General features: G+C 38.1%; 1 protein-coding gene across 2 annotated transcripts in view; it reads right to left on the bottom strand.

Moving 5' to 3' along the window:
- Nucleotides 1-2,500: 2,500 nt before the first annotated feature.
- DIDO1 (death inducer-obliterator 1) overlaps nucleotides 2,501-24,131 on the bottom strand; it is a 56,352-nt gene continuing 34,721 nt past the window's right edge. For both annotated transcript variants that reach the window (XM_075721236.1, XM_075721235.1), the window contains exons 8-17: nucleotides 21,622-22,069; nucleotides 20,507-20,666; nucleotides 19,695-19,811; nucleotides 19,358-19,465; nucleotides 18,762-18,897; nucleotides 18,087-18,633; nucleotides 17,052-17,205; nucleotides 15,922-16,011; nucleotides 15,048-15,243; nucleotides 2,501-7,612 (exon numbers count right to left, since the gene is read on the bottom strand). In XM_075721236.1, coding sequence (XP_075577351.1) covers nucleotides 4,218-7,612; nucleotides 15,048-15,243; nucleotides 15,922-16,011; nucleotides 17,052-17,205; nucleotides 18,087-18,633; nucleotides 18,762-18,897; nucleotides 19,358-19,465; nucleotides 19,695-19,811; nucleotides 20,507-20,666; nucleotides 21,622-22,069 — 5,351 coding nt within the window. In that variant the 3' untranslated portion in view covers nucleotides 2,501-4,217. The remainder of the gene's footprint in view (nucleotides 7,613-15,047; nucleotides 15,244-15,921; nucleotides 16,012-17,051; nucleotides 17,206-18,086; nucleotides 18,634-18,761; nucleotides 18,898-19,357; nucleotides 19,466-19,694; nucleotides 19,812-20,506; nucleotides 20,667-21,621; nucleotides 22,070-24,131) is intronic.

Genomic DNA, 24,131 nt, shown 5'->3' with positions numbered 1-24,131 from the left:
TTGACCGCTCTTTCCGTGAGGAAATTTCTCCTAATATCCAGCCTAAACCTCCCCGGGCGCAGCTTGAAGCCATTTCCTCTCCTATCGCTGGTTGCTTGGGAGAAGACCCAGCACCCACCTCGCTGCACCCTCTTTTCGGGCAGCTGCAGAGAGCGATGAGGGCTCCCCTCAGCCTCCTCTTCCCCAAACGTGACCGCAGCAAGGCTTTTCTCACGCCAAGCCATTAAACAGGAGCACAGCGTTGCTTTTCCGCGCGAGGCCTCCCCCCGCCCCACCCCATTAAACACGAACACGCTGGGAATTTTTTTTGCCAACACAAGGTTTAGGAATTCGTCAGCCCACAGCCTGCGGGAGAAAGTTGTATTTCCGTCAGGTTATTTTAAGAGCTGAGCAGAGCTCAGCCGTTCAGGAGCACGGGGCCTGCTGAATGGCAGCGGGGCTGTGCTCTAAGTCACTCCTAGTATTTTAAAAATCCTCCCCAAAAGCAGTTTGGCCGGGGCTGCGAGGTCCTGACAGACGATGGGTCATCCGCCACGTCCGTCACCCTTTTCTGCGATTCAGGCACCCTTCGGTGCTCTCACCTGCTAGTTGTTACCAGCCACTGATAGCACAGATAGTATGAAGTAAAATTGGAAGAGAGAAAAAAAGCCACAATGGTTTGAAATTACCACCCATGTTTTGTTTCCTTGTTGCCGGATAAAGGCTTTTTCCCTTTTTGCTTTTTTCCCCCACCAAGAACGCTTCTGCAAAGCGCCGGCGGCCGGAGGCTCTTTCCTACACCCAATACACCGCTCCAGCAGCGGCCGCAGCCCCGGGTTTCCCGTTGTAAGATGAAGTTACTAAACTATAAACGCTTTAGTAGTTTGCCAGTGGTTAAGAACTGTTCTTTGGCAGAAAGCGAATCCAAAGCCCCTTAAAAAAGCTCAGTTCTTCTGGACTTGTAAAGTGGTATTTTCACACGGTGTCATGAAAATGAGCTTGGATGAGTGTTCCACTCAGAGACGGTCTGAATGCATCCACGCAGAATCACCCTCCGCAACAGGCATCCCGCGATCGCGGGCAGTTTGTTTGCACATTCGATCTCTGTTACGTGTCTGCTACTGGTTATGTATTTTAGTATTAAAAACAGATGCCTGTTACAGAAGATGCATTCTAGAAACGAGCCAGAGCGCGAAAGGCACAAAAATGCTACTCTAGCTCATGAACAGAATAAAATTTTTAAAAATTTCAATATGAAATCTTTACTCCCTTCAGGTTAAAAAAATAAAATCTGTTTACTGCATTCTTTATTGACGTGCATAATCAGTCAAGGTAGCATGCCCAGACATTTTCCATGTTGAAGTGTACCGTATTGTATGAGGTGTAGCCACAGCCTGAAAGTTACACTGGTGACTTTCCTCTAGAACCAAAAGCAGAAATTTTAAAAGGAGTTTTGTGCACATTGGACTCCATACACGCTTCCCTCCTCCTCTAATCCTTCTGCGTGCTCTCCTTTAGAATGCATAAAGTTGGAGCATTACAGTCTTTTGTAGATGTAATAATCTTTCTGCTTACGTCGTTCTAGACCTTTCAGAGGCTTTTACGTAAAAATTTAGCAAAATACTCTTTGGGAAGTGAATTTAGCTTAGTACAAACATAGATAAAAGCTCAAAATAGTAAGTTGTTTCATGTTAAATCAAAAGTTTGAACAAAGCCAGAGAATTGTTTATTTTTCTCCTTCTTGCAATGCATGATAATAATTCAGTACCATTTTTAGTCTCTGTAAATTGAGTTAAATTGTTATGTGCTTTGCAGCCTAGCTTTTACTATCTGCTGCAGTGTAGAACACGGGAACCTTGCTGTAAAACCCAAGTCCAGGTCATTATAAACTATATAAAGCTGTGGTTTAAAAAATAAGTCATTCGTGTCTGTCTGTATGCTGTTGATTTTTTTGCTACTACATCTGTGGGAGGATGCATTTTTACTCTTCCTAAATCGTGATTCCCCAGATTCCCCTAACTGATCTGTGATAAAGGTGTGTTTCCTAGAAGATGAAAAGCCACACATCTGTTTCATAACAATGCAAAGTCAAGGAATTAATAAATGGTGTGAACTGAGTTTTTCTTACATTCAAAGCTGACCTGAATTAATATTTTTTCTTTTCTTCAGATTTTTTTGGTGTAAAATCTACAAATTACAAACTTCCTAATTCAAATTAAAAAGCCCCTTCAGAATAAATTAGGGGCGGTTTTAGTACTGAGAGAAAAAACGCAAGCACAGATTCTCATATGCTTTTCAGAATGCCTACAATTAAACATCCATTGGTAAGTGATGTCCTGCAAAACATCTTCTTTCATTAAACGGCGAGGAAATGAAACCTGTGTGCCATCAGTCTCTTGTGGTTTGTTGAGAAGCAGCAATATTTAGAAAATAATACGCACATACAGATTTAAGAAATGGACAACAGTTCTCTGTAGATGTTTATTCTACTTACAGTAACAAAAACCTGTGAAGTCCCATATTTTAATGTACAGTGATATATTTTGCCATATAAAATACAATTTACAGAAATTTCTATCAAGTAAACCTAAACAAACACACTTAACTTTTTGCATACTTTTATGTATGTCTTTAAATTAGAAACATCTCATTAAGAAAAAAATCTTACACCATAGTAGATGTTTGCATTTAATACCACCTCTCTGCATTTTAACATTTTGCCTACAGGTTCAGAACACGGATGATCATTTCAACCAGCAAATCCTTGATGTAAAAGGACTTCAAAGATGCACCAAGATGAACTGTAAAATCTGTAGTGAGATACATGGCATACATGCTACTTGTAATGTAGTCTTCAAGATGCAAACGTTTACAGGAATGCAAGTTTACATTTCCAAAACTATTTTATAAAAATATCAAAATATTTACCCAACTGTTAATTTACACGGTCAAATAAATTAGCAGGTTTTATTTCATACTTTAGAATTACGTACTTGAAGAATACATGAAAAGTAGCAATGTAATGTATTTCACAGTGAAGAACTTCCCTCCTGAATCACAACATGAAGTACCACCGCTCTTCTTTTCAAGCTTAATGCAGTTACACCTTTTTCAGTGGAGAGTTTTATATACACTACCAGCCTAAGTAGAGTCTAACAAAAAAAACCAAACGCTTATTTTTTTCAGGAGCAAAACACTTTTAAAATGAAAAGTACAATAAAATGGGGACAATTCTTAAGTCTATGGCAAAACTCTGCAAAACCAAACCAAAACAAAACAAATACTCCACTAAATCAGTTCAATCGAAGTAACAGGTTTAACGGCCTATTTAACCAACTTATTCTCCTTTCCTTTGGTATACCAATTAATTCGTTTGTAGCCTTAGCCTTTTTCAAATAACTGTCTGATGTTTTTATAAGTTTTGCTGGTTATAAAGGTGCTACTCTTGTATGTTCTTTAATTACAGATTTGTAAAAATGCGACATTTAAAACCCCTCAGCCTTATGAAAAAAACTAAGTATGACTTATTTCTTTGCTGTACACTTAACAGATGGACTCCAAAACACAAAATACCTGTATATAAAAAGGAAGATAGTGCACTTTAAGCTTATAACATTCCGTTTTCAAATCCTCCATCAGTCACGAGTAATTATTAACACTGTTTTTCTGCAGCCTTTCCCTAAATACACACGACCCCTCCATTGTAAAATAAACAAGACAGCAACATTCGACTCCTTTTTTTAAAGCGTGTGCTGTAGGAACAACTTTGACACCAAAATATCACGTAAATGAGATGTAAAGGTATGGCTCCTGGATTAAATTCTCTTACAAAATTACAATTCAAGTTACTGGAAAACATAACTTTATAATCTTAAAAAGCAATATGCTCTTCTTAGACTTTTCCCATTTCTATACTGTAAATGGAAATTTTAAGATAAAGATGCAAGTAGAAAAACAAAATTTCAGTACAGGTAACGCTATGAATTTTTATAAGAAAAACATTATGCACAAAATGCAGCAAGTGAAAGTCCAGTATGTTCTTGCCTTTTATCTATTTGAGTATTTTCATTCACAGTTGTTCAAAAATTGCTAATTTGTCAGTACATTTTGTAAGGCTAGTTTTACAACAGCATTTATCTAAAGGTGAGAATATACAGTATATACAGAAGATGTTGACTCAGTCCTTGCTGAGTTGAAAAAGTCTATTATTTATGGGAAATACAGTATCAGTCATATTTCTATGACTGATTAGTGGAAGATGAAGCCTCTGTTTCTGCTGGTTTCTGAGTTTCCTTCGGTGTTTCTGGCTTCATCTCTTTACCAATTTCTCTACTCTTACTCCGATCTTTGCGATCTTTTCCTCTTTCTCTTTCACGATCTCGATCTCTCTCTCGATCTCTGTCTTTTTCCCTGCTTCGATCCCGGTCCCTGTCTTTCTCTCTGTCGCGATCTCTATCTCTGCTTCTTGATCGTTCTCTATCGCGTCTTCTGTAGGAGTCTCTCTCTCTGGTTCTTGCTCTCTCTCGGTCTCTGTTTCTTTCCCATTCTTTAGCCCGCTCTGAATCCTTCTCTCTATCTTTGTTTTGGTTTCTGTCTCTATTTTTATCCCATTCCTTGTCTCTGTGTCTCTCCCAGTCCCTGTCTCTATTCCAGTTTCTGCCACGGTCTCTTTCCCAAGGTCTGCCGTGTTCTCGATCCCTTCGTCTTTCCTCAAAGGGTCTGCCTTGGCGATTATCTGCTTGCTGAGGCTCTGGCTGATCTAAACCCTTGTCTTTATTTCCTCCCTCGTATCTCTCTCTCTGTCTCCCTTCAAATGTCTGGCCTCTAAATTCAGGATTTTTGCCTTCTCGGAAGTCAGATGCTGACCACTGTCCTTCCGACTCAGATCCCTGTCCAGAAATATTGGAAAGAGATGCAGATGGTCCAGTTTCCTCCCACATCTCTTTTCTGTGGGGTGGTGGATGGCTTGGAAGGTCCAGGAGCGGTCTTGGGGTTTGCTTCATACCTTGTGGTGACTGACCTTGGAAATGAAATCTAGAAGGGGGAGGTTCATTTTCTTCTGGAAACAGTGCAGGCGTGGCTCCTCTTGGCCCTCCAAACTGAAGTGGTGCTGGACCTCTCTGGTTGGCAAATCTGGGTGGTGGACTCCCTCTCCGTTCTTCAAATGGCTGTGGCAAAAGTCCTCTTGGTCCAGGTATATGATTTGGACCTGGACCTCTCTGCCCTTCAAATTGATTTGGGTGAGGCCCTCTTGGTCCCCCAAAATGACTCGGGGCTGGACCTCTTGGCCCTCCAAACTGAGGGCCTCCTCTCTGCCCTTTAAACTGAGCTGGTGGGGGTCGTCTTTGACCTCCAAAAGGAAATGGTGAAGGTCCTCTGTTTCCCATAAACTGAGGTGGATCTGGTCCTTCGAACTGTCCTGGAGGCCTAATCATTTCATTATATTGGGAATCTGAGAATTCCCTTTGTTCCATGTGAGGTTCCCGACGATCTTCAAACTGAGATGGTGACATTCCTCTTGGAACACCATGATAAGAAGGGGCAGGGCCCCTATTATCACCAAAAAGAGACGGTGGTCCGTGCTGTGTAGAAAATAAGGAAGGAATGGGACCCTTTTGACCTCCAAATCTTCCAGGTGGAGGTCCTCTTTGCCCATCATTATTTGGAGAACCGTGCTCTTCAGAGAACTGTGGTGCCGGTCCTCTAAAGTTAGGTCCATGAGGTCCTCCAGGTGCATTGAGCATCAGTGGTGGTGGAGGCCCTCCTTTCTGCCCAGACAAAGAAAATGGAGGTCCAGCTCTGTTTTCTTCAAAGTGCTGTGGGGGAGGTCCGCCCTCACTCTGAACTGATGGAGACTCAGTTTGTTCTACAAATTGATGAGACTGAGGATTTCTTTGTTCGTCATATTGCACTGATGAAAGACCCCTCTCTGGTTCAAAGTGACCAGCTGCCTTTTCCTGAGAAGCAAACATTGTATTTGAAAAAGAATCCCTTCCCATTACTTCCTTTGACTCATCTGACCATGATACTTTATGCATATCTTGCAAAGACTGACTGTCATTTGATGTGGAGAAATTAGGCTGAAAAGATGTACTTGGAGGTGTTGGAAGCAGCACTTTACGTAAAGGTTTGGATGAAGAAGGTTCTCCAGAAGCAGTTTGGCTCACGTTTTCCAAATTAACTTGAACAGTGTTTTCAAATTTGCTATTAGATGCCTCTTTCTGGGACACCGCAGAAGCCTTTTCACTTGAAACCCAATTATCGCCACTAAAACCAGGCTGAGTAGCACAAATGGGAGCTTTATCTTCCTTACCAAGTGAAGTCTGCAAAGCATTTGGAAAGCTTGCTGGAGCGATTTCTCTTGTGGATAGCTCATTCTGTACCACCTGTGCCTTTATTCGAGAATCAACATTGTCGTTAGTCTCTGTCGCCATTCTTCTAGCTTGTCGAGGATCTCTATTCTGCCTTGGGTCACAGCCCTGGTTTAAAACTTGTGCTTGCTGATTTAAAGATGAAGGTAAATCTACTTTTTGTGTAGCTTGCTGGTCCTGATGGAATAATTCAGTCTTCATTAGGGAGGATTTTGGCGGTGGTGACATTAAAGCATCAGACACTGAAAAATGAGCCATGGAAACACCAACAGCTGCTCTTTGTTGCCTGAGGGCTTCTTCTTGTTCCTCAAGTTGTCTTTTCTGTTCTTCTATTTGTTTGTTTAATTCCTCCAACATTTTTTGCTGTTCTACCAAGGATGAGGATGCAGATAAATCAGGCACATATGAAGCAGATGTTTCCAAAGAATTGCTTTTAGTGTCTGTATACATTTTGTTAGGTAAATCATCAACAGTAACTTTTGCTTCTTCCAAGATAGTTTCATCTTCTGGATCGTAGGCCTCATCCTCTAGTTCTGCTGTATTAGATGGCTTTTCCACATTATATCGTTTTTCACTTTCACCGGTCTGCATTTCAAAAGCTTTCTCCGGACCATATTCTTCTTCAGGATCATATGGTCTGTCATCCTCCTCCTCTTCTATAGCTCTGTCTTTTGACATCTGTCCAAACTGTTGCACAATGGGATCTAACAGAGGAACAGCTGACATTCCTCCATCAGCAGCAGCCTGACCTTCCTGATTTGAAGACTGGGCAGTTTCAGAATCCTTAGCAAGAGGCTCAAAAGTTTTCTTTTTTCCAAAAAGTGTCTGCAGGATGTGCTCGAGAGGCGTGGCAGTTTTTGACGATGAGGAATGCGTAGCAGTAACGCTTGCAGAAGTGGCAGTTGAAATTGGTGGTGTTACAGTAGTTGTGGTTCCACTTTTTATTGAGGACAGTATTTTTAAAACTGAAGGTGTAACTGCTGAGGTGTCTGGAATGGGAAGTGGGGGTGGAGGCGGAGGAGATCCAGGTGGTGTTGTACTTACGGTTGAATCTCCGGAATAAAGTGTGTATTTCGGAGTTTTCTTCTCTTGCGAAGCAGCTAGTGGCCCTTTAGAGAACAGTGATGTTTCGGTTTCCTCATGTGCTTGAATTCTGCTTCGCTTTTCCTCTATCTTTTCTGTTTCCATGCCAGTGGCAACACGTTTCCCTTTCTGACAGATAACCAATCCAAGAATTAAATTTGGCCGAGATGACTCAAGACCTGAAAGGAAACACAAAGATTGTATATGTAAAAAACTAATTTTTAATTATGCTTTCAGTAGAAACTTACTATATTATATAGTGGCAGCTACAAAAGTCATAAAGATAACAGTTTTTCTAAATTCCGTTAGATGACCTATTGGCAATTCTAATTAGTCCGTAAACATATATATTTGTATATAGTAGGTGAAGAAATGTTTTAATTCCTTCCTTGATATTTTTACTAAAAGATTGCGGCGACATGTATCATTATTAAAGAGTGTCTCTGCAAATGTTCAAAACCAAAGAAAAGTTTTATATTTTTTTTGTATTGTTACATCATTTTTGTTGTTGTTCAACCACCCCTACCTCTCCCCCCCGAAAAATCATATATTTACTTTTGAAGAGTTTGCAAGTTATGTTGTATACACAGAGATACTGAAAAGTGAGAATACCTGGGCTAAACTTCCTAACTACGTTTCTGTTACGATCTGCACTAAAGACTACATTGACACCAGCCTATAAATATTTTGTCTATCTCTAAGTTAGACAAATACCAGTAATTGCTAAAAAGATAACCTGAGACAAACCGTGTTTGGAAACAGTATTAAAGCTTGTAACCCGTTCCCTGTTTGTTTGGTTTTTTCCAGCTAGACATTATTTTAAAATGTGACAGAAGCAGGGAAGCTGATAACCAACATACCGAACAAGCAAAGGAGAGCTTAAGCAGACACAAGTTTAGCATGTGGGAGAAAGGGACCCTGGGTGCGTTCGCCTTCTCTGCAAGAAAATGGTTGGGTGAGGCAAGGTGACCTTAACCCTCTGTTGCAGGATTCAGTTTGATGCTATAGGCCCTTCTAGAAGTAAAAAACATCGTGAGCAGAACTACTCCTTTGTGAAAGCTTCAGACTTGAATCCTTGGAGAAGTATATCTAAAAATGATGGGAAAGTTTCCGATAAAGAGGAAAAATGCAAAGGTCTGTAGGTCTGTTTCACATTATTGTATTTCTTCCTTTTACAGTTCCCACCAGCACTTGTGGAAGATGAACGCGTCCAGAATGAAGGGCAGGGAATGAATCCTTTAACACACAGTTGGTGGCAAATGTAGAAAATAAGTATAAAGAGAAGCTTTTTTCACTTCTGGATTTAATGACTTTTCAAAGGTCCTCATTTGAGGACCACTGTCTTTCCCCCATGCGTGCCATTAGTTATTATTCGCATCCAGCTAGGAAGCAGTAATATAGAAACACAAACCAATCTGTAACGTAACAGATAATATTCACTGTGGTTAAATGGTAAGGCGAGGACTCTGACCTACGTTGTTTCTTCTATTCATGATCCTGTAAGTAAGAGTTTTATAGATATATATGTTCTTTGTCCTTATTGAACCAAACCAACTGCTCATTAAGGAACAACTTTTAAATATCTAATTATTAGCACCGAGAACTCTTTGATACCAACAAAAACCCCAAACCGCACAGTTGCAGACACATGCCATTAGCAAGCCGCATTCATAGATACATTACTTTACTGAAACAACTGCATTTGGAGTTTTAAGGGGCCTCTTAAATTTACCATCTAATGAGAAAATTACATCAGCTGTTTTCCTAAATTTATGTCCTGTTTAATAAACTTCACCTTTTCTAAGTTCTTTGGTTGCTAACTTCACGCTGAGAAATCAGTAAAAGTGTTTAGCATATTTTTAGGTTAAATGTGAAGTTTTGTCAGTGAGAAGATACCATCAGTCTTACAGCTTAAGCTAAACTCAGCTACAAGTACAAGATGAAAACTTGGCTGAATTGATGCCAAGGGAAAGCCCAAGCATTAGAACCAATTAAGTCAAGATTTCTTCTTCAGTGAAAGCCTATACTGCAGGAATTACTTGCAGTTTGTGAAATAACACACTAAAAACATAGCTGCTTTATGTTTTAGACTTACTATTTCTCTTCAATACTTGCTATATATTTCATTAAGCAATAACTTTTGTTCACAGAATGTCCTCCTAAATCACCGACGCTTCTACTTCTTACGCTCAAATCTTATCACATATAAACCTTATTTTCCAAATAATGAACTACAGACAATAAGACAAAGACAGTAATTTTTCAAATAAAATAAGTTAACGTCAAAGTTTTATGAGATCTCTGGACAACTGAGGGAAGGAACCTGCCCCTCAAAATTCTGTGTTCTTCTGATTGTAACTGGTAATAGTACAGTGAAACTGGTTTAATCACTTAATGAAGAAACCAGCAAAGTCTGGTTACTCCCTAGAAATAGTCTTTTTAAAAGACCAGACAAAATTAGAATGAAAATTTGAGGCCAATCTTAAATACTTGCTTGAGATTCCTATCAGGAATGGCTCTCATTATAATTATATTGAGAAACAAGAATAATTAAATTTCAATGAATTTTTTTGGAAAACAGTTATTCTGTAGAATGCATTCTAGATCCAGAATAGAATTTATATTATTTCACAGTGGTCAAGTTTTACATAGTTCTGTGGTTAAGAGGGTATTGGACATGCTGTTTTAAATAATCTTTTATTTTTCAATTCGTAGTACATACTATTTCCTACTTGTACATCTAAAATTCAGTGCCAGAATTTTTTCCTCCAGGTACAAGATTTCTGTGTTAGTAAGAGTTGCCAATTTTCACATTCTTCTTTTATATGCAGAAAAAAAATTATAAAAATTATAAGTACATACTGAAAAGTAACCAGCTATATTACCAGAACTAAGATTTGACAACAGTTCAGTACGTGCACAAATTTGTCCCTTAAGAGGAGTAGGGATGCTGAGGTGTACAATGGAAGTAGGCAGGACAGGAACTAAACAAGTAATTATTTTCAGCGAATCTAAGATTATTCAAAAAGGACCACATAAATACATGACTTATCCAAATACTCATTTGCACCCACAGCCTACAAGCAATTCTAGCAGTTCCGTTCACAATAATTTACTACCTTAAATAAAATGATAATACTATATAAGATGAAGGCATAGTTCAAAAGAAAGACAACTTAACTGGGAAAAAAATGTCATTCACCATTTAGTCAGAATAGACTCATTAGTTAGAAATGGTTCACTGTGTGTGAATTTGCTTTCTATTTTTTCTTTATCAGTATATGAATAACGACTCCACATTTGGTCGGTGTTGACCAGTGCAGAGTATCTCACAAACTGGTGTTCATCCAAAAACTCCTAGTAGGCATTTGCTGTTCTCCTGTTGTTAATGTTTTGGTTATCTACTTTTATGCAGAGAGTTATGATTTATGCAGTTAGTCACAATGAATCTCAAACACTGAATAACTGAAATAAACACTTTTCAAAAATCCATCAGACAGAGTATCTAATAAACAGCAATTACTGAAAAATCAGTTTTGAATCTCTGTAAGAAACAGAGATCAAGTCACCAATTAAAACGGTAAGATTTTAATACACTTTCAAGACAATAAATTCCAGTAGTAAGTTAATAACATTAGTTATGATTTAATGTTTATAGTCATCATAGAATCTATTAAAATTTTAATTTTGATACTGTAATTTTACACAAATATTAGAATTTATGCCTAACCTGGCTTCTACATTCACTCAAAGTGATCAAATACTAAATGCTGCTTTTGAATGGAAGCATACAGCTGGACCAGCATTTCAAAGGTCAGCCCCATTCTATTTCAATATCCATAACTAGGTTAAGTGCCTAATTTTAGATAATAACAAAAATGTTGGCTGCAGTCTCCAACTATTGCTCAATGGCTGGCTTTCACAAGCAAGCATTTTAAAAGTGCTGCAGGCTGCATCAGCAGAGTTAGTGGCTTTCGGTGCTAAATTATTTATAAAATAGTTATTATCCTATTATGTATTTGAAGTCCACATGCTGATTTTATTGAGTTACATCCTGTAACTAAAGCCATTAAAACAGGATATACTAAATATTAGTATTGGATGAATATTTGTTCTCCTTACCCTTAAATACATTTTTTCATTAAATCAATTTTACCATATTTATGCTTATAAAGGCCACATCTTTCCCTGCCATCAGCAGCTGGTAAGAAGTTACCTGTACTGTTAAAGATATATGCCCAATTTCTGTACATCAATGACAAACCCATGGAAATGGACTAAGCATACCCACGGTGTACATTTTTAAACGGCAGAGACCAATTCAAGATATTCTTTAAATTTTCTCAACACCATTTAAATATTTGTCCCAATTAATCAGGAGAGCAACTGACAACTATCATCAAATTTGTGCACCCTTAATTCAGGGATATAGATCACTCCCAGCACCGTAACACTGCGGCACATTAGGGTACGCTTCCCGAATGCAATTGGCTGGCATAGAAAATAAGGTTTGTAATGCCAAGTTCTTCTCCTACTGCTACTTTGGTATCTGCTGAGATGAAGACGCCTAACTCCACTCAGAGTAGAATTAAAATTTTGTTCCATTTGTAGCAATTTTTAAGAGCGTTCTAAACAGCATGAGATTTCACGCCTTCATACTTTTAAGAAAAAACACACTTCCTAATTGTAAACTACCAACAGAGATAGATCAACACTTGTAGAATCCTTTGCTGATATACGGCTGTTTTATTAAAATTCACTTATTTTAACTATGTAAGATACTTGTTACGTTCCTAATGTTGCCACTAAATCCCTCAAAAAATCACTTTCTGTTGGTAATTAAGTCTGATTATACTGGTTTTTTTACAAAGTGCTTTGAGATCTACAGATGAAAGCCTAAATAATGTGAAGTATGTATGTGAAACAGCCAAGTAAATTCACATACAGTAAACCATAGCAAAAAGACAATGCAGAAGAGCCCACTGATACATAAAATCTGGTAATAAATGTCTGAGATGAATTAAGTATAAATACGGATAACCTTCCATTTTCCTGTTTTTAAATCACCCCTGTCAAAGTTTTTTGTAGATCTTCTAGGTACTAGCGCAGTTCAGAAGTCCTCAGTTGTGTTCCACATCCAGTCCATCAGAAAACAGGAGAAATTCATAATCCATACGTGCCTGATGGAACTGGTTGATACAGCTGGAATATCTTCTAACTAGGATTTCTGGAGTGGCAGGGTTTTATTGTCCTCTCCCTCCTCCCCCCTCCAGTCATATTTATCAACTTGTCTTAAGCTATCTAAAGCATAATGCTTTTCGAGTCCTTGCTGAACTCTATGTGAAGGTACACGATTAAATTTAAGGACACAATGACCACTTTCTGTAAAATATTTTTATTGATTGTGAAAGAAAGAAAAAGCGGAAAATTCCATTAGCCGTCATTAAAAAGTAGGGATTACATGTTTTTTACGCTGTAGTTGTAATACATACACAAAACCAGAAAGACAGCTTACCTGATTTTTTTGCCCCCCCGCAGTGGATCTGGTTTTAAAATATGAACACAACTTAGCACAACTAAGAGGTAAAGGCTGCTACAGAAGTTTCCAAGAAGTGTGAATCGATGGCAGAAGTCTAAGCGGGTCTTCTGTGAAACTGTTACATTATATGGCCTCTGTGCCTTTTGAATCTTGTTTCTACTGCTATCCTTTAATCCACTTTCCCTACCAATACGTATTTCAATTTGAAAACCTGACTCATAAGATTTGCCTCCATGAACAACACCTGCAGATGATACCTGTATTTCTTCCGAGCAATTCCCTCCAGTTTTGAAAAACTTCTGCACTTGAAACTCAGCAAAACGAGGCCAACGTTACAAATTTCTATACTAATACTTAGCAGAGTTTGTCTACGTTTGCCAACCTCCAATCTAAGATAAGAGTTTCATTTGAAATGAAACCTATAATGGAAAAGTAAAAGGAAGTGTAAAAAGGAAAGCTGGTATTTCCACAGGAATGCAAGCAGGCAACAAGTGGGGAAGTGCCTCCCTAAAGCAGGTTATTTACTAGCCCAGCAAAAGCCTGCAGACATTTACAGCTGATTCAGTGGCCAATCCCGTTCTTGTGTTACTGTCCAGAAAGGAGGGCGTTTCTTTTGTTCTGGCTGGAAAAACCAGTCCATGTGTTAAGACTCTCTGCCTACATCCCTGTGCCAAAAGCGTTCTGCACTTCTTGGCTATGAAATGGGAGTTACAGTTTTTGCCTACCTTTCAAGAATTCAGTAAGTGAAAGACTATCAGGTGCTGCGATTCACCAATTACAGTAGACGGCAATAACCCTGCCTTTTTAGCTATAGCCTAAAACCAGTGACCTAGACTGCGCACTGTTCAAGGACGGGTAAGACAGACTTGGAGTGTATGAGAAAAATCTTGTCTGAGGATGCAGAGCAAGTGCCCTTTGCAATCTCACGGAGGAAGCGAGAGCATTTAACTAATGATGTATCATTTGTTGTTGTTGAAGTTGTATGCCATTAACACATGAAAACCTGTCCCAGCCACTTGCTCCTGCGTATAAGCTCTGAGAATGCTTTATTGAGTTAAGTCCTAAACTTGTATTTGAGGAGTAGAGGACAGTCAGCTTCTCAGAAAGGTCAGCTCCTTCCATGTTTGCTGTTTCATACTTACCGTTTTAATAGTTTGCAAACCATTGCTATGACAATCAAGTATTACCTTCATTGTAACCTGTAGTTCTTCAGCTTCTCAATTTGTTACTTTATATAAACCCCCAGATACTTATTTGGAAACTAAGCATATGCACCTCCTCCATCCTCAGATGAAGATGACTTCAAATTTTGTAATAGAAGAGTGTTTCATGGCTGAATTCATTCTCGGTTCTTCTGTCACCATGTTCAACGCACAAACATGGAGCAAACTCAAGCCAAATGTTCCTACTGGCAATTTTATCTAAAAATAGAAGACTATAAAATAACCTGCCTATGCCAACTACTGTCTGCCGCCTACCAACTCAAAGGGATGTGGATCCCTTTCCCTGCCAACAAACCAATTTTCAGAAGTCAGTGATTATTGGCTAGAGTTTGCTCCAACTAGAACAAAACACTTCAAACACCTTGTGCACCATATTGCACGTACAGCATAATACTTAGCATGAAACAATGACAATATATGATACCACTGTAAGTACTACCTTTGTCTTCATAGACTTCAACTCCTCTGTGGGCTAAATTTCCTGCTTGATTTAAGTGATGGCGAATGGCTTGTAAGGGCCTAGGTTTTGTGGATTTATGGGTTGCTGAAGATAGGGTGGGGGGTTTTTGTTGCATTTTTTGCAATATAGTGGCTGTTCCATGTACTTGATTTTACAGGTAAACTCATCCTCCTAATAGCATATAAGCATCTTGCTGGAAAGGCTATGTAAATTTCGATTTTATCTTGAACAGAGTTGGCTTTCCAATTTTTCCCTATTTACATCCTTTAAAATTGGTTTTGTATAAAAGAATTTAATAATGCTTACATTAGACATTCAACAACAACTTGTCTCAGATTGACTTCTGTTTTGTGATTTTACCTAGCATTTAACCTCCCCTGTTTTGTGCTTACCTGGTCCCTCAAAGGGCAAGAGTTTGGAAGGAATTGGGTCCTTAGTACTCAGGGGGATCAGGTAGAGATCCTTGACATGTCTGTTGTTATTAGCTACAACACCAAAACGACCACGACTGCTAAAATAGGAGTAGAGAGAGATATAGGCAACTTCTTCTTCTTCTGTTGCAGGATGGAAACGAATCAAACACAATTCCTGTAATACAAAAGCAAAGTGGAAAAATTCAACTTGCAACATACCAGCAAATAAAATGGTAAAGGGCAAATTCCAGGGGTATAAATAAATTGTACGTGTATCCCTCCAACTATGTTTTCAAGGCAATACTCTAGCTTTAAGAGAGTACTGTTGTTCAATTTGTAATATTAAGAGAGAATTAGGTTTGTAATTTTCAGAAATACAAATTACTTGTGTATCTTACATCAAATTAAACATCTTGAGGCTCAAATTAATATGAAAGAAATGGAAAATTCTTAGCTTCACAATTGTATCTGTATACTATGTGTCATTTTTTCACTTCTGAAGTGTTTTTAACAGGAAACTCTATGACATACATTAAATAAGTTCCTTTTCTTTAAAACTTGAATTTCGATCTTCAATACTGAATAAATAGATTATTTATGTTCTATCATTAAAAATTAATAAATTGTATGAAGATTTAACTACTATGCAGGAGAGAGAGATCAAGAGGATCTGCAGCTCAACATAATGTTTCTTCAATAAATCAAAAATTTCAAAGGAGTAAGTGGTGTCGGTAGTTTTACAGTTGTAATCTAAGTCAGTATTTGCTGTTTACTAATTTATATTATAATAAAGTTGTCATTTTATATTGCTGTATTTTTCTTCTGGGTTTTGCAAAGGATTTTAAGTGAATACCTTAGAAAGCGAAGATTTGAGTTTGCCAACATAATCCCAGACTGTCTTCGGTGAGATCCTCCCACCAATATGAATTGTATCTGGTAAATCCTAAACAAGAAGTATTACACGGTAGTATGAGAAAAACCAAAAGAGACTAGGGTTTAAAAGCAGCGCAGGTTGCCCCATCCCAGTAGTGGATAATGCACTACTATATTTTAGTAAAATTTCACACATACTTTTCTAACTTCAGACAGGCTACTTCTGCATTTCAAGGTGCTTAATTATGGCACATTACCAAAAGGCTAACAGCATACATGAAACAGAAAAAGCATTCCCAAACAGGGATAGCCGCAAAATGTCTAATAGTTCTGTATGCCCATTACTGGCTTTGTTTTTATAGGGAAGCTGCTATTTGAAATACAGATTTTCTCCACTTTCAGTTTCTCAGGAAATGCTGCACTCGTGACTACAAGTCACATGAATTCTAGTGAGCTTCCTGTCATGAGGATGCTGAAACTCATTTTAGCAAAAGCAATTCCAAAAAGAACCACCAACCCTACTAATAAAAGTCCTAAAACACACGTTTGTGTTTGAAACTTCCTAAGTCACATAAAATGGACTTCAGAGAAAAAAGAGAGAAAGAGACAGAAAAGCTTATTTGTTTTAGAGCAAACCTTTATACTGGCTCATTATTTGAATGTACACCCTTCCCAGAATAATATCATCCAACCACTTTTATCTGAGAATTAGTAAAAAGGATGATATTTTTCATAAATGGCCAACGAAAATTTTGTAATGGATCACATAGGTGACCCATCTGTTTGAGAACAGAACAAGACACCTACTATAAAATACTGCCTCTAAAACTTCTTTTCAAAAAACGAAGCTGCAATAAAGGTATTATTCCATGTTAAATCCTAACATATGTATAAATATGTTTAAAGACATGAGAATCCTTCACAAATTTGTGAGGAATTTTTAAAAGGCGCTTTTTTTTCCCTTAAGCTAAACTTCCTGTTACTAAAGGGATGCCATTTACCACTGCTACAGTTCTAATATAACAATATATATATAGTGACCCCAGCCTTTCTATCACCAGGAACTGCACTACAGATTTATTCTAAACACATAAACAGGTCAGTGCTAACCTCGCTAAGATAATCAAAACACCCGGAGACAGGATATGCTTTAGTGACAAATTTGGCCACACTTTGCATGTTAATAAATCCTTTCCAAATGGTGTTGAGACGAGAGAGAAAGAGGGAAGTATCGCTGTCTTGAGGCGAGCGTGGCTCTGCAACACTGCAAAACAAATCCAAAACAGAAAGGTTACAGAATACAAATGAGAATGGTCCCTTCTTTTTTTCTTTTCTTCCCTCCTCCTATTGATCAAATATTTTATTTTAAACAAATAACAGCATTTTTACTAAATGCTTTGCTAATGTTTTCCATTAACTTGGTATTAGTGAAAAAAGCAAGGAGTAATAGAAATTAAACTTGTAGCTGCAGACAGGCAAAAAGATGCTGAAAGATCTGACTTTTATAAAATTAGGTTAGCACTATAACCGTTGTGATCCTCACTCTATAACAAACTAATCTGAATTATATCTTTCCCACTGAGTCAACAATATGCATCTGAAAGAGATGCTCAAGTAAAAGAATGTTATGAACAAAAATCTTTTAACTGCAGTTTCATAAGGATATACTTTGCAATATTTAATTTCACTACTGTATATACCCAGAATATGAAAGAAATCCACCTCCTTTCAAGCTGATCAACTGGTTAATTTTAATTCATATTCATAAATTCAGATGTAACAGTATTTTAATAGAGGATGAAAATCTGGAAATGCCTTTAAACCATCTCTCACGTACACTTTCTATATATTAAAGTACATGCAGACTTCTAAGTCTGCATAATACCTTCAAGTTTTATTTATCTGCTGAAACACATTGTAGAATCTTTGCTGTCAACATACACTGATGCTCAGAAAATTTCACCAACTAGAGAAGGTAGATGAGGAGATGGTAAATTAAAAGTCTGAATCAGGCCACCTGAACTCTAAACATGCCTTTGAACATGCCTTTTGACTGGGGGGAGGGAAACGGGACACGGGACACATGGGACTTTGAAGATAACCACATTAGATTCGGTAGCTTGGCTTACTATTAAGTATACGCACTTGATATTGGGAGAATGATGAACCGCTAAGTATCTTGGATCTGGCGAGGCTGATGGTTTTGTCAATATCGATTTGGGGACAGTCATAACTGGCTTTGAAGTTTCCTGTTTTGCTTCCCCTGTTGAAACTTTGTCAGACGCAGGAGCAGAACGCAGGGCTGGTGTCACAGTACCAGAGGAGCTGCTCATTGCTGTCCTAGGGTCTCTGCCCGAAACTGTGACGGTCGTGACAACTCCGCCAGCACAAGAGGCAGGAAAAGCAGAAACCTCTTCAGGTACAGAAGCATCTGTATTGTTATGGCCCTGGGTTGTAGGAATGTAAGTCCTTTCTACGCTTGCCTGAGAAACTGTTTCTGCTACCGGTCCAACTTCAGTTTCCATTGCATTTTCAGAGACCGCCTCTTTGGCAGGCTCTGCTGTTGGGGCTGGTGCAGAACTTTCATACTTTGGCTGAGCTTCTGGTTTTGATTTCAACTCCACCTTTTTAACAGGAGCCACTGACTTCATCTTCTTAGGTGGTACTTCATCTTCAGATGCTGAAATCTGACCTATAAATTTATTTTAAAAGCTTTTGGTTACTACTGAATAATAAATAGTTTGGAGACAAACAAATAAACAAACAACACTCTTAACATAACAATTCTTTTACTGTACACAAAGTCAGCACTGTAGATACCTGTACAGATTTTGCAGTTCAGGTCAAAAAGATGGGCTCGGTGTTGACTTGTTGTATCCTTCAACATACTGCTAAAAACATCTAGAGAAGGAGCACTGTTTAAATTTGGTGCAGTTCGGGCTGACTCTTGCTGCTCCTAAAAGTGAATAAACACAAAAAATATTCCAGTTGATGATTAATGTCAACCATAAAAAAATACTTCGGAAACGGTTAACTTCAGTTCTTTAAAAAAAAAAAAATATTAAAGGCCTTGGTTAAAGCATATCACGTCAGATAGAGTTCTCAAATAATATTTGTCCTCATTTCATTCCACGGTATTCTAAAGTAGCTAGCTAATGTTCAGAAATAAAAGATTTCTCTGTAAATGGACAGCAAGGGCTGAAAAGTACACAGCATTTTACAAGTGCAAAATATGCCTATCATTTGATTATTGCACTCCTTCACACTAAAAGGAAAAATGCTCATAGCACACTTACTAGGTGATAATATCCTTGCAGTTCATCGAAACGATCTGCGCTTCTGATGAAAAATTTGAGGCCCTAGTTACCGCTTATCTCCCTCAATATCTTCATGCTGAAGCAATAACCAATACTTACATCAGAATCCGACACTGGCGGAGAATCTTCCATATTTACAACTTGCATATGTTCCCGTTTTACAGCTGTTTTCTTGACTTCATGAGATTTGCTTCTTGACTCTATCATCTGAAAGAAACAAAACCACTTTGGTAAAAAGTCCACATATTTATTTTATAATTTTATTCCATGCTTTGTTATCATTTGGCTGGTGGTAGAGAAAAAATATACTGAAACTGAACATTATTAGTAGTTCATTATGAAGAAAATGGTCCATTAACATAATACGGGTGCTAAGGGTTGGCGAACTCGCTCTTAATTCGTATCTAAGGACATAGGGGAAAATTATGTTACTTACTGCTTTAGCTGGTTTCTCTTTCCATACAGACAGTTCTTTAGATAGAAGTTCTTCTGGTTTCATTCTCACTAGTTTTGACAGTGAGATTTCCTCACGAAGGACACGATGAAAAAGTCCCTGAAAACAAAACAGACTTTGTTGCCATGCTGAAGAGAACCTGCTTGGGCAACTAACAAGATTTGCAGTGCTGAACTGGCAAAACCTGTTCCAGCTTCTTAATTCTCTACTAAAAATACTGGCTACTTATAACCAAATTTGGAAAGGCGCAGCAACCAGAAAATAAGGATGAAACAACCACAAAGTACGAATTTTCCTCATTATCATCCATATCTATCAATATAACTGAACAGTTGAGCAGCCACTCTCCTGTTTCATATCTACTGTAGAAATTAAAAAAAAAAAGTTTCAAGTGTTCTTTAGTGGATATTTTCATCTGCACCAGCATCCTTTTTTTTCTTTTAAAGTATAAATATGATCATGTACGTGGGCAGTATCCAACACATACTACAGAATGTCACAAGAAAAGAAGCTAATAAAAGTCTGTATTTATTTTAAGAAAGCCATTCTGTAAATAAATATTTCACACCAAATGCCCAAACTTAATAAATACACATGACCAACTAAAGTAGACTTTGAGTTACTACTGGATAATTTTTTTTTTCCAAGATTTGAATGGCTTTATAATAATCTTTTATAGTATAATTCATAAGTCTCTATCTTGAAACTCTTAATGTTGAGGGTAGAGTCTGACATATCATTGAAAACCAAAAGTACATTTCAGTATACATTTACTGTTTAAGGAAATTCCAAACCTGGTTTTTGGGATCCTTGAGATTGAACATGATGCTACGGTATTTACTCTTGTATCTGTTGTCCGTAACTTGAAACAAATTAAACATCTCCTTTTCAATATTGAGTGCTACTTTCCCTACTTCACTCTCTGTCATGACCAGATCATCGCTATCATTGACTCTGTTAAAAACAAAAAAGGGTACGTGCATTTAAGTTAGGCATGAATCTTCAGGCAGCATTCATAAAAACTAACTTTTCAGAGGAAGGAGCTAGCCTGGGCTCCTCCTCACTCAGCAAGGGCTCAAGACTCCTTTAAAAGAGATCTCAAAGCCAAAGTCTATTGGGGGCCCCCGAACCGTGAGCTATGGCAACCTTTCCTTACTGCCCACCGGCGGCTGCAAAGACAGCCTCTGTGAACCGACGGCAGCCTTTACGACTGCTCTGCTCTGGCACTGAAGTTAGGAGTTTCTCTGCCGTGAACAACACAGGAGCACAAGCACTGGAGTTTTAGTCCTAGATTTTCCACCGTGAACAGTATTTCCATTTCAGAGACAACACCAGAGTGCAGTGACCTATAATCAGTATTGATGGCTGGCATTAGCTTTAATAAAAGTTGTGGGACAATTTGCTTTTGGGTCGTTTTTTTTTTTCTTTCCTAAGCGATACAGTTGTCCACTGACCAGGGTTTGTTGTTGTTGATTTTTATGTTGGGAGGGGAGAGAATCTCTACTTCAATAAGCCTTTAACCTTTCACTATGATATTTCCTATACTATGTTCCCTGCAACCTCTACATCTCCAAACAACGCCATCACCAGATTTTAAAACTTCAGAGCACCTGCATTACAAAAGCTTCTATGCTGTAATTTAATTCTTCAACTGTAATTGCCTCAATATAAATGGAATAGTGAGGTTTCTTTTTTTCTTAAAGGCTTTTTCCACATGCACATTTATTTTATATCAGGATTTTCAAATTTTTTCTAATATAAACCTGAAATGCCAATTATACTTGTAGTAATTTGTAGTATAAACTCAATCCCTCAATATCCCTTATCAAGAATTAAACAAAACCCTGCAGGCTAAACATTTCCATCTAGTTGTAGCTTCCTATATAAAGTAAGTGCTTTGAATTCCCACCTCTTCCATAAAATTTCTTTTAGGGACCGTCGAATATTTTGTCGAATCTGAGAGTTGGGTTGTGACTGCATAGGGCTAGCTGACGCTTTTGCTTGACCACTTCCAGATGCGGTAGAAATGGAAGACAGTGAAGGCTTTTTAAGTCCTCCACCCAAACTGGAAGATGTAGTTGGTTTTTTGGAAACTGATGAACCATGAGAAAGAGATGAATGTTTTGAAGGAACACTGCCCGATGAAGGCCAAGGTTTCTTGGGAATTACACCTTTGAAACTTCCAGCAGAAGGTTTAAGTGGTTGCTTAGTTAGTGATGTGTTAGAGAAGGATGAGGACTTCTTTGAAGGAAGGTTTTTACTGAGAGAAGATTGTTTCTCCATTATAGATGCAGCAGCTTTCTTCGATGCTGATGTAGGCTCTGCTCTATCTTCATGCTTTTTCTCTTCCCTTTGAGCTGTTAAAAGAAGAAAATACAATATTAAAGGCTTAACTTTTTAAGTTCCTATTCATGAAGATCAGTTACCAATCTATAAAGAAAAGTCTGTGAAATCACATCTCCGAAGAATAACCATCAAATAGGCAATTTAAGCTATTTACTTCCACTACCCTTTGTAAAAGTAATTTTAAAAAGCAGGCGGAGGTTGACAATTTTTTTGAAGAAATTTTTCCTTGATCCTTCAGGAAGTACTTCATCTCAGCGGCCAACCTAAGAGTTGAAGAGAGTTCCACTTTGGCTCTAGAGGTTGAAAATTTTATTTACAATCTATGCAAGAAAACTGGGGAGAAAAAAAAAAAAAAAAGGCACCACCTTCAAAGATTCCTGAGTGGAATAAGCTTCAAAAACACCCCAAACTTGCACACATTTAAAAAAAAAAAAAAAAGGAAAAGCAGCAGCAATACGATCATCCACGTCTTACATTTAAAGAGAAAAATTCTCATAGCACCTTACAGAACCTGTTTATTACAGAGGCTGACCTGATGATAGAGTCCATGAATTTGAAAATGCATTATTACCTTAAGTTTGGTCATTACTGAAGTTTAATAAACCCTTTCCCCCAGAATTTTTATTTTAAAGAGCAAGCAGACAGACAAGTTACGTAGCACACAAGTTGCTTAAAAAATTTAAATACATATTCAATCTACTCGGTTGCTAGCATTAATATCATACTGATGAGATTGCCATAAACTATTGTTAGATCTTCCCATTCAGTTCCTAGCTAAATTCTAGATTTATAGAATAATTAAACAATAATATTGCTGCTCGGGCTGTGGCCAACTAATTCCCACCATTTGCAAACTATTCCATTCACATTATTCAAATTTTCCATTTAAACTTTTTTTCCTAATGTTAATAGAATAATTGATACATGTCATATACAAGAAAATTTACAAAATATAAGTCAAGGCTCCAGTTTTCACCCATGTTGAAGTTACACTCGCACAGGACTTTAAAAGCAAGCATTTCTTTAAACCGCATTTCATCTGTCCACTTTCTGACACTGACAGGAACAATTCAACACAGCAAAAAAGCCAAAACCAAAAAACCACTCACACACCCAGCAACAAACGCATTATTTACAGACATTAAAGTTACAGTGGGCTAACAGTGGCACGCTTATCCTGACAGCTCAAACAAGGAAGGGTTCTGATGGAAACTACCTAACAACTCCTGAAACACAATTGTTTCGATTAGAAAAGCCAACTTTTCTCCCAAAAAAGCCTTTTTTCTCACAAATCTGTAGAGAACCACTGACTAGTTAACAAGTGAATTTTTAATCTGATGTTTTCAGCTAGCGAGGGTTTGTAGATGAATTAGCCCAGGAGCCCCAGTTGCAAAATAAAGGACACTTCCCGGGAAAGATCCAGGAACTTAACTTTTGATAACTTAGCCAAGGACCAAACGGTCCCTCTTCACCTTCCAGATCTGCTACGAGAGCAGAAATTACTGGGAGGGGCTAAAGTATCCAGTCTTTATCTGTTCTGAGACGGACTTGAAGGGGACAAAGCACTCCCATGAAGCCTGGTTCGAGAAACCCCCCAGATCAGCCCAAGCTCCCAATGGAAACACCCCTCAAATCAGGGAAGATTTGGAATGCTTAAGAGACATAAGGCGATAATCCCTCATTTTGGGAGGAAACGGCCTTGCAGCCTGTCTCCGTATGTAAAGTTCAGGTATTCCCCGAACGCTGGCACATGCTTCCAGCAGAAAGATGCTCCTAGCCCTGGGTTCTTCAAACGGGCTCTTATGGCTGGCGGTTTCACCGCACATACGGAAACCGGTGGTTAAGATGAACTAAGGAACGAAGCTGCACTGGAACTTTTGTAAGGCTGAGTGTAAGGGTGTGTGCTGAACTTCTGCTGGAACACAAGGAGAAGCCAGAAGATCCAGAAACACTATGTATTTATCCTTTTTTTTTTTTCTTTTCCCCCCAGAAGCATTTTACAAGTAGACACCTTGAGGAGTTTTTCCTGAGTGACATTTGACTATTTGAAGTGTAAACAGCTGCCATTAATAC

Source organism: Pelecanus crispus, chromosome 14 (assembly GCF_030463565.1).
Source record: "Pelecanus crispus isolate bPelCri1 chromosome 14, bPelCri1.pri, whole genome shotgun sequence".
NCBI lineage: Eukaryota > Metazoa > Chordata > Aves > Pelecaniformes > Pelecanidae > Pelecanus > Pelecanus crispus.
The sequence above is the reverse complement of the archived record's forward strand: the minus strand, read 5'-3'. Positions and strand labels throughout refer to the sequence as shown.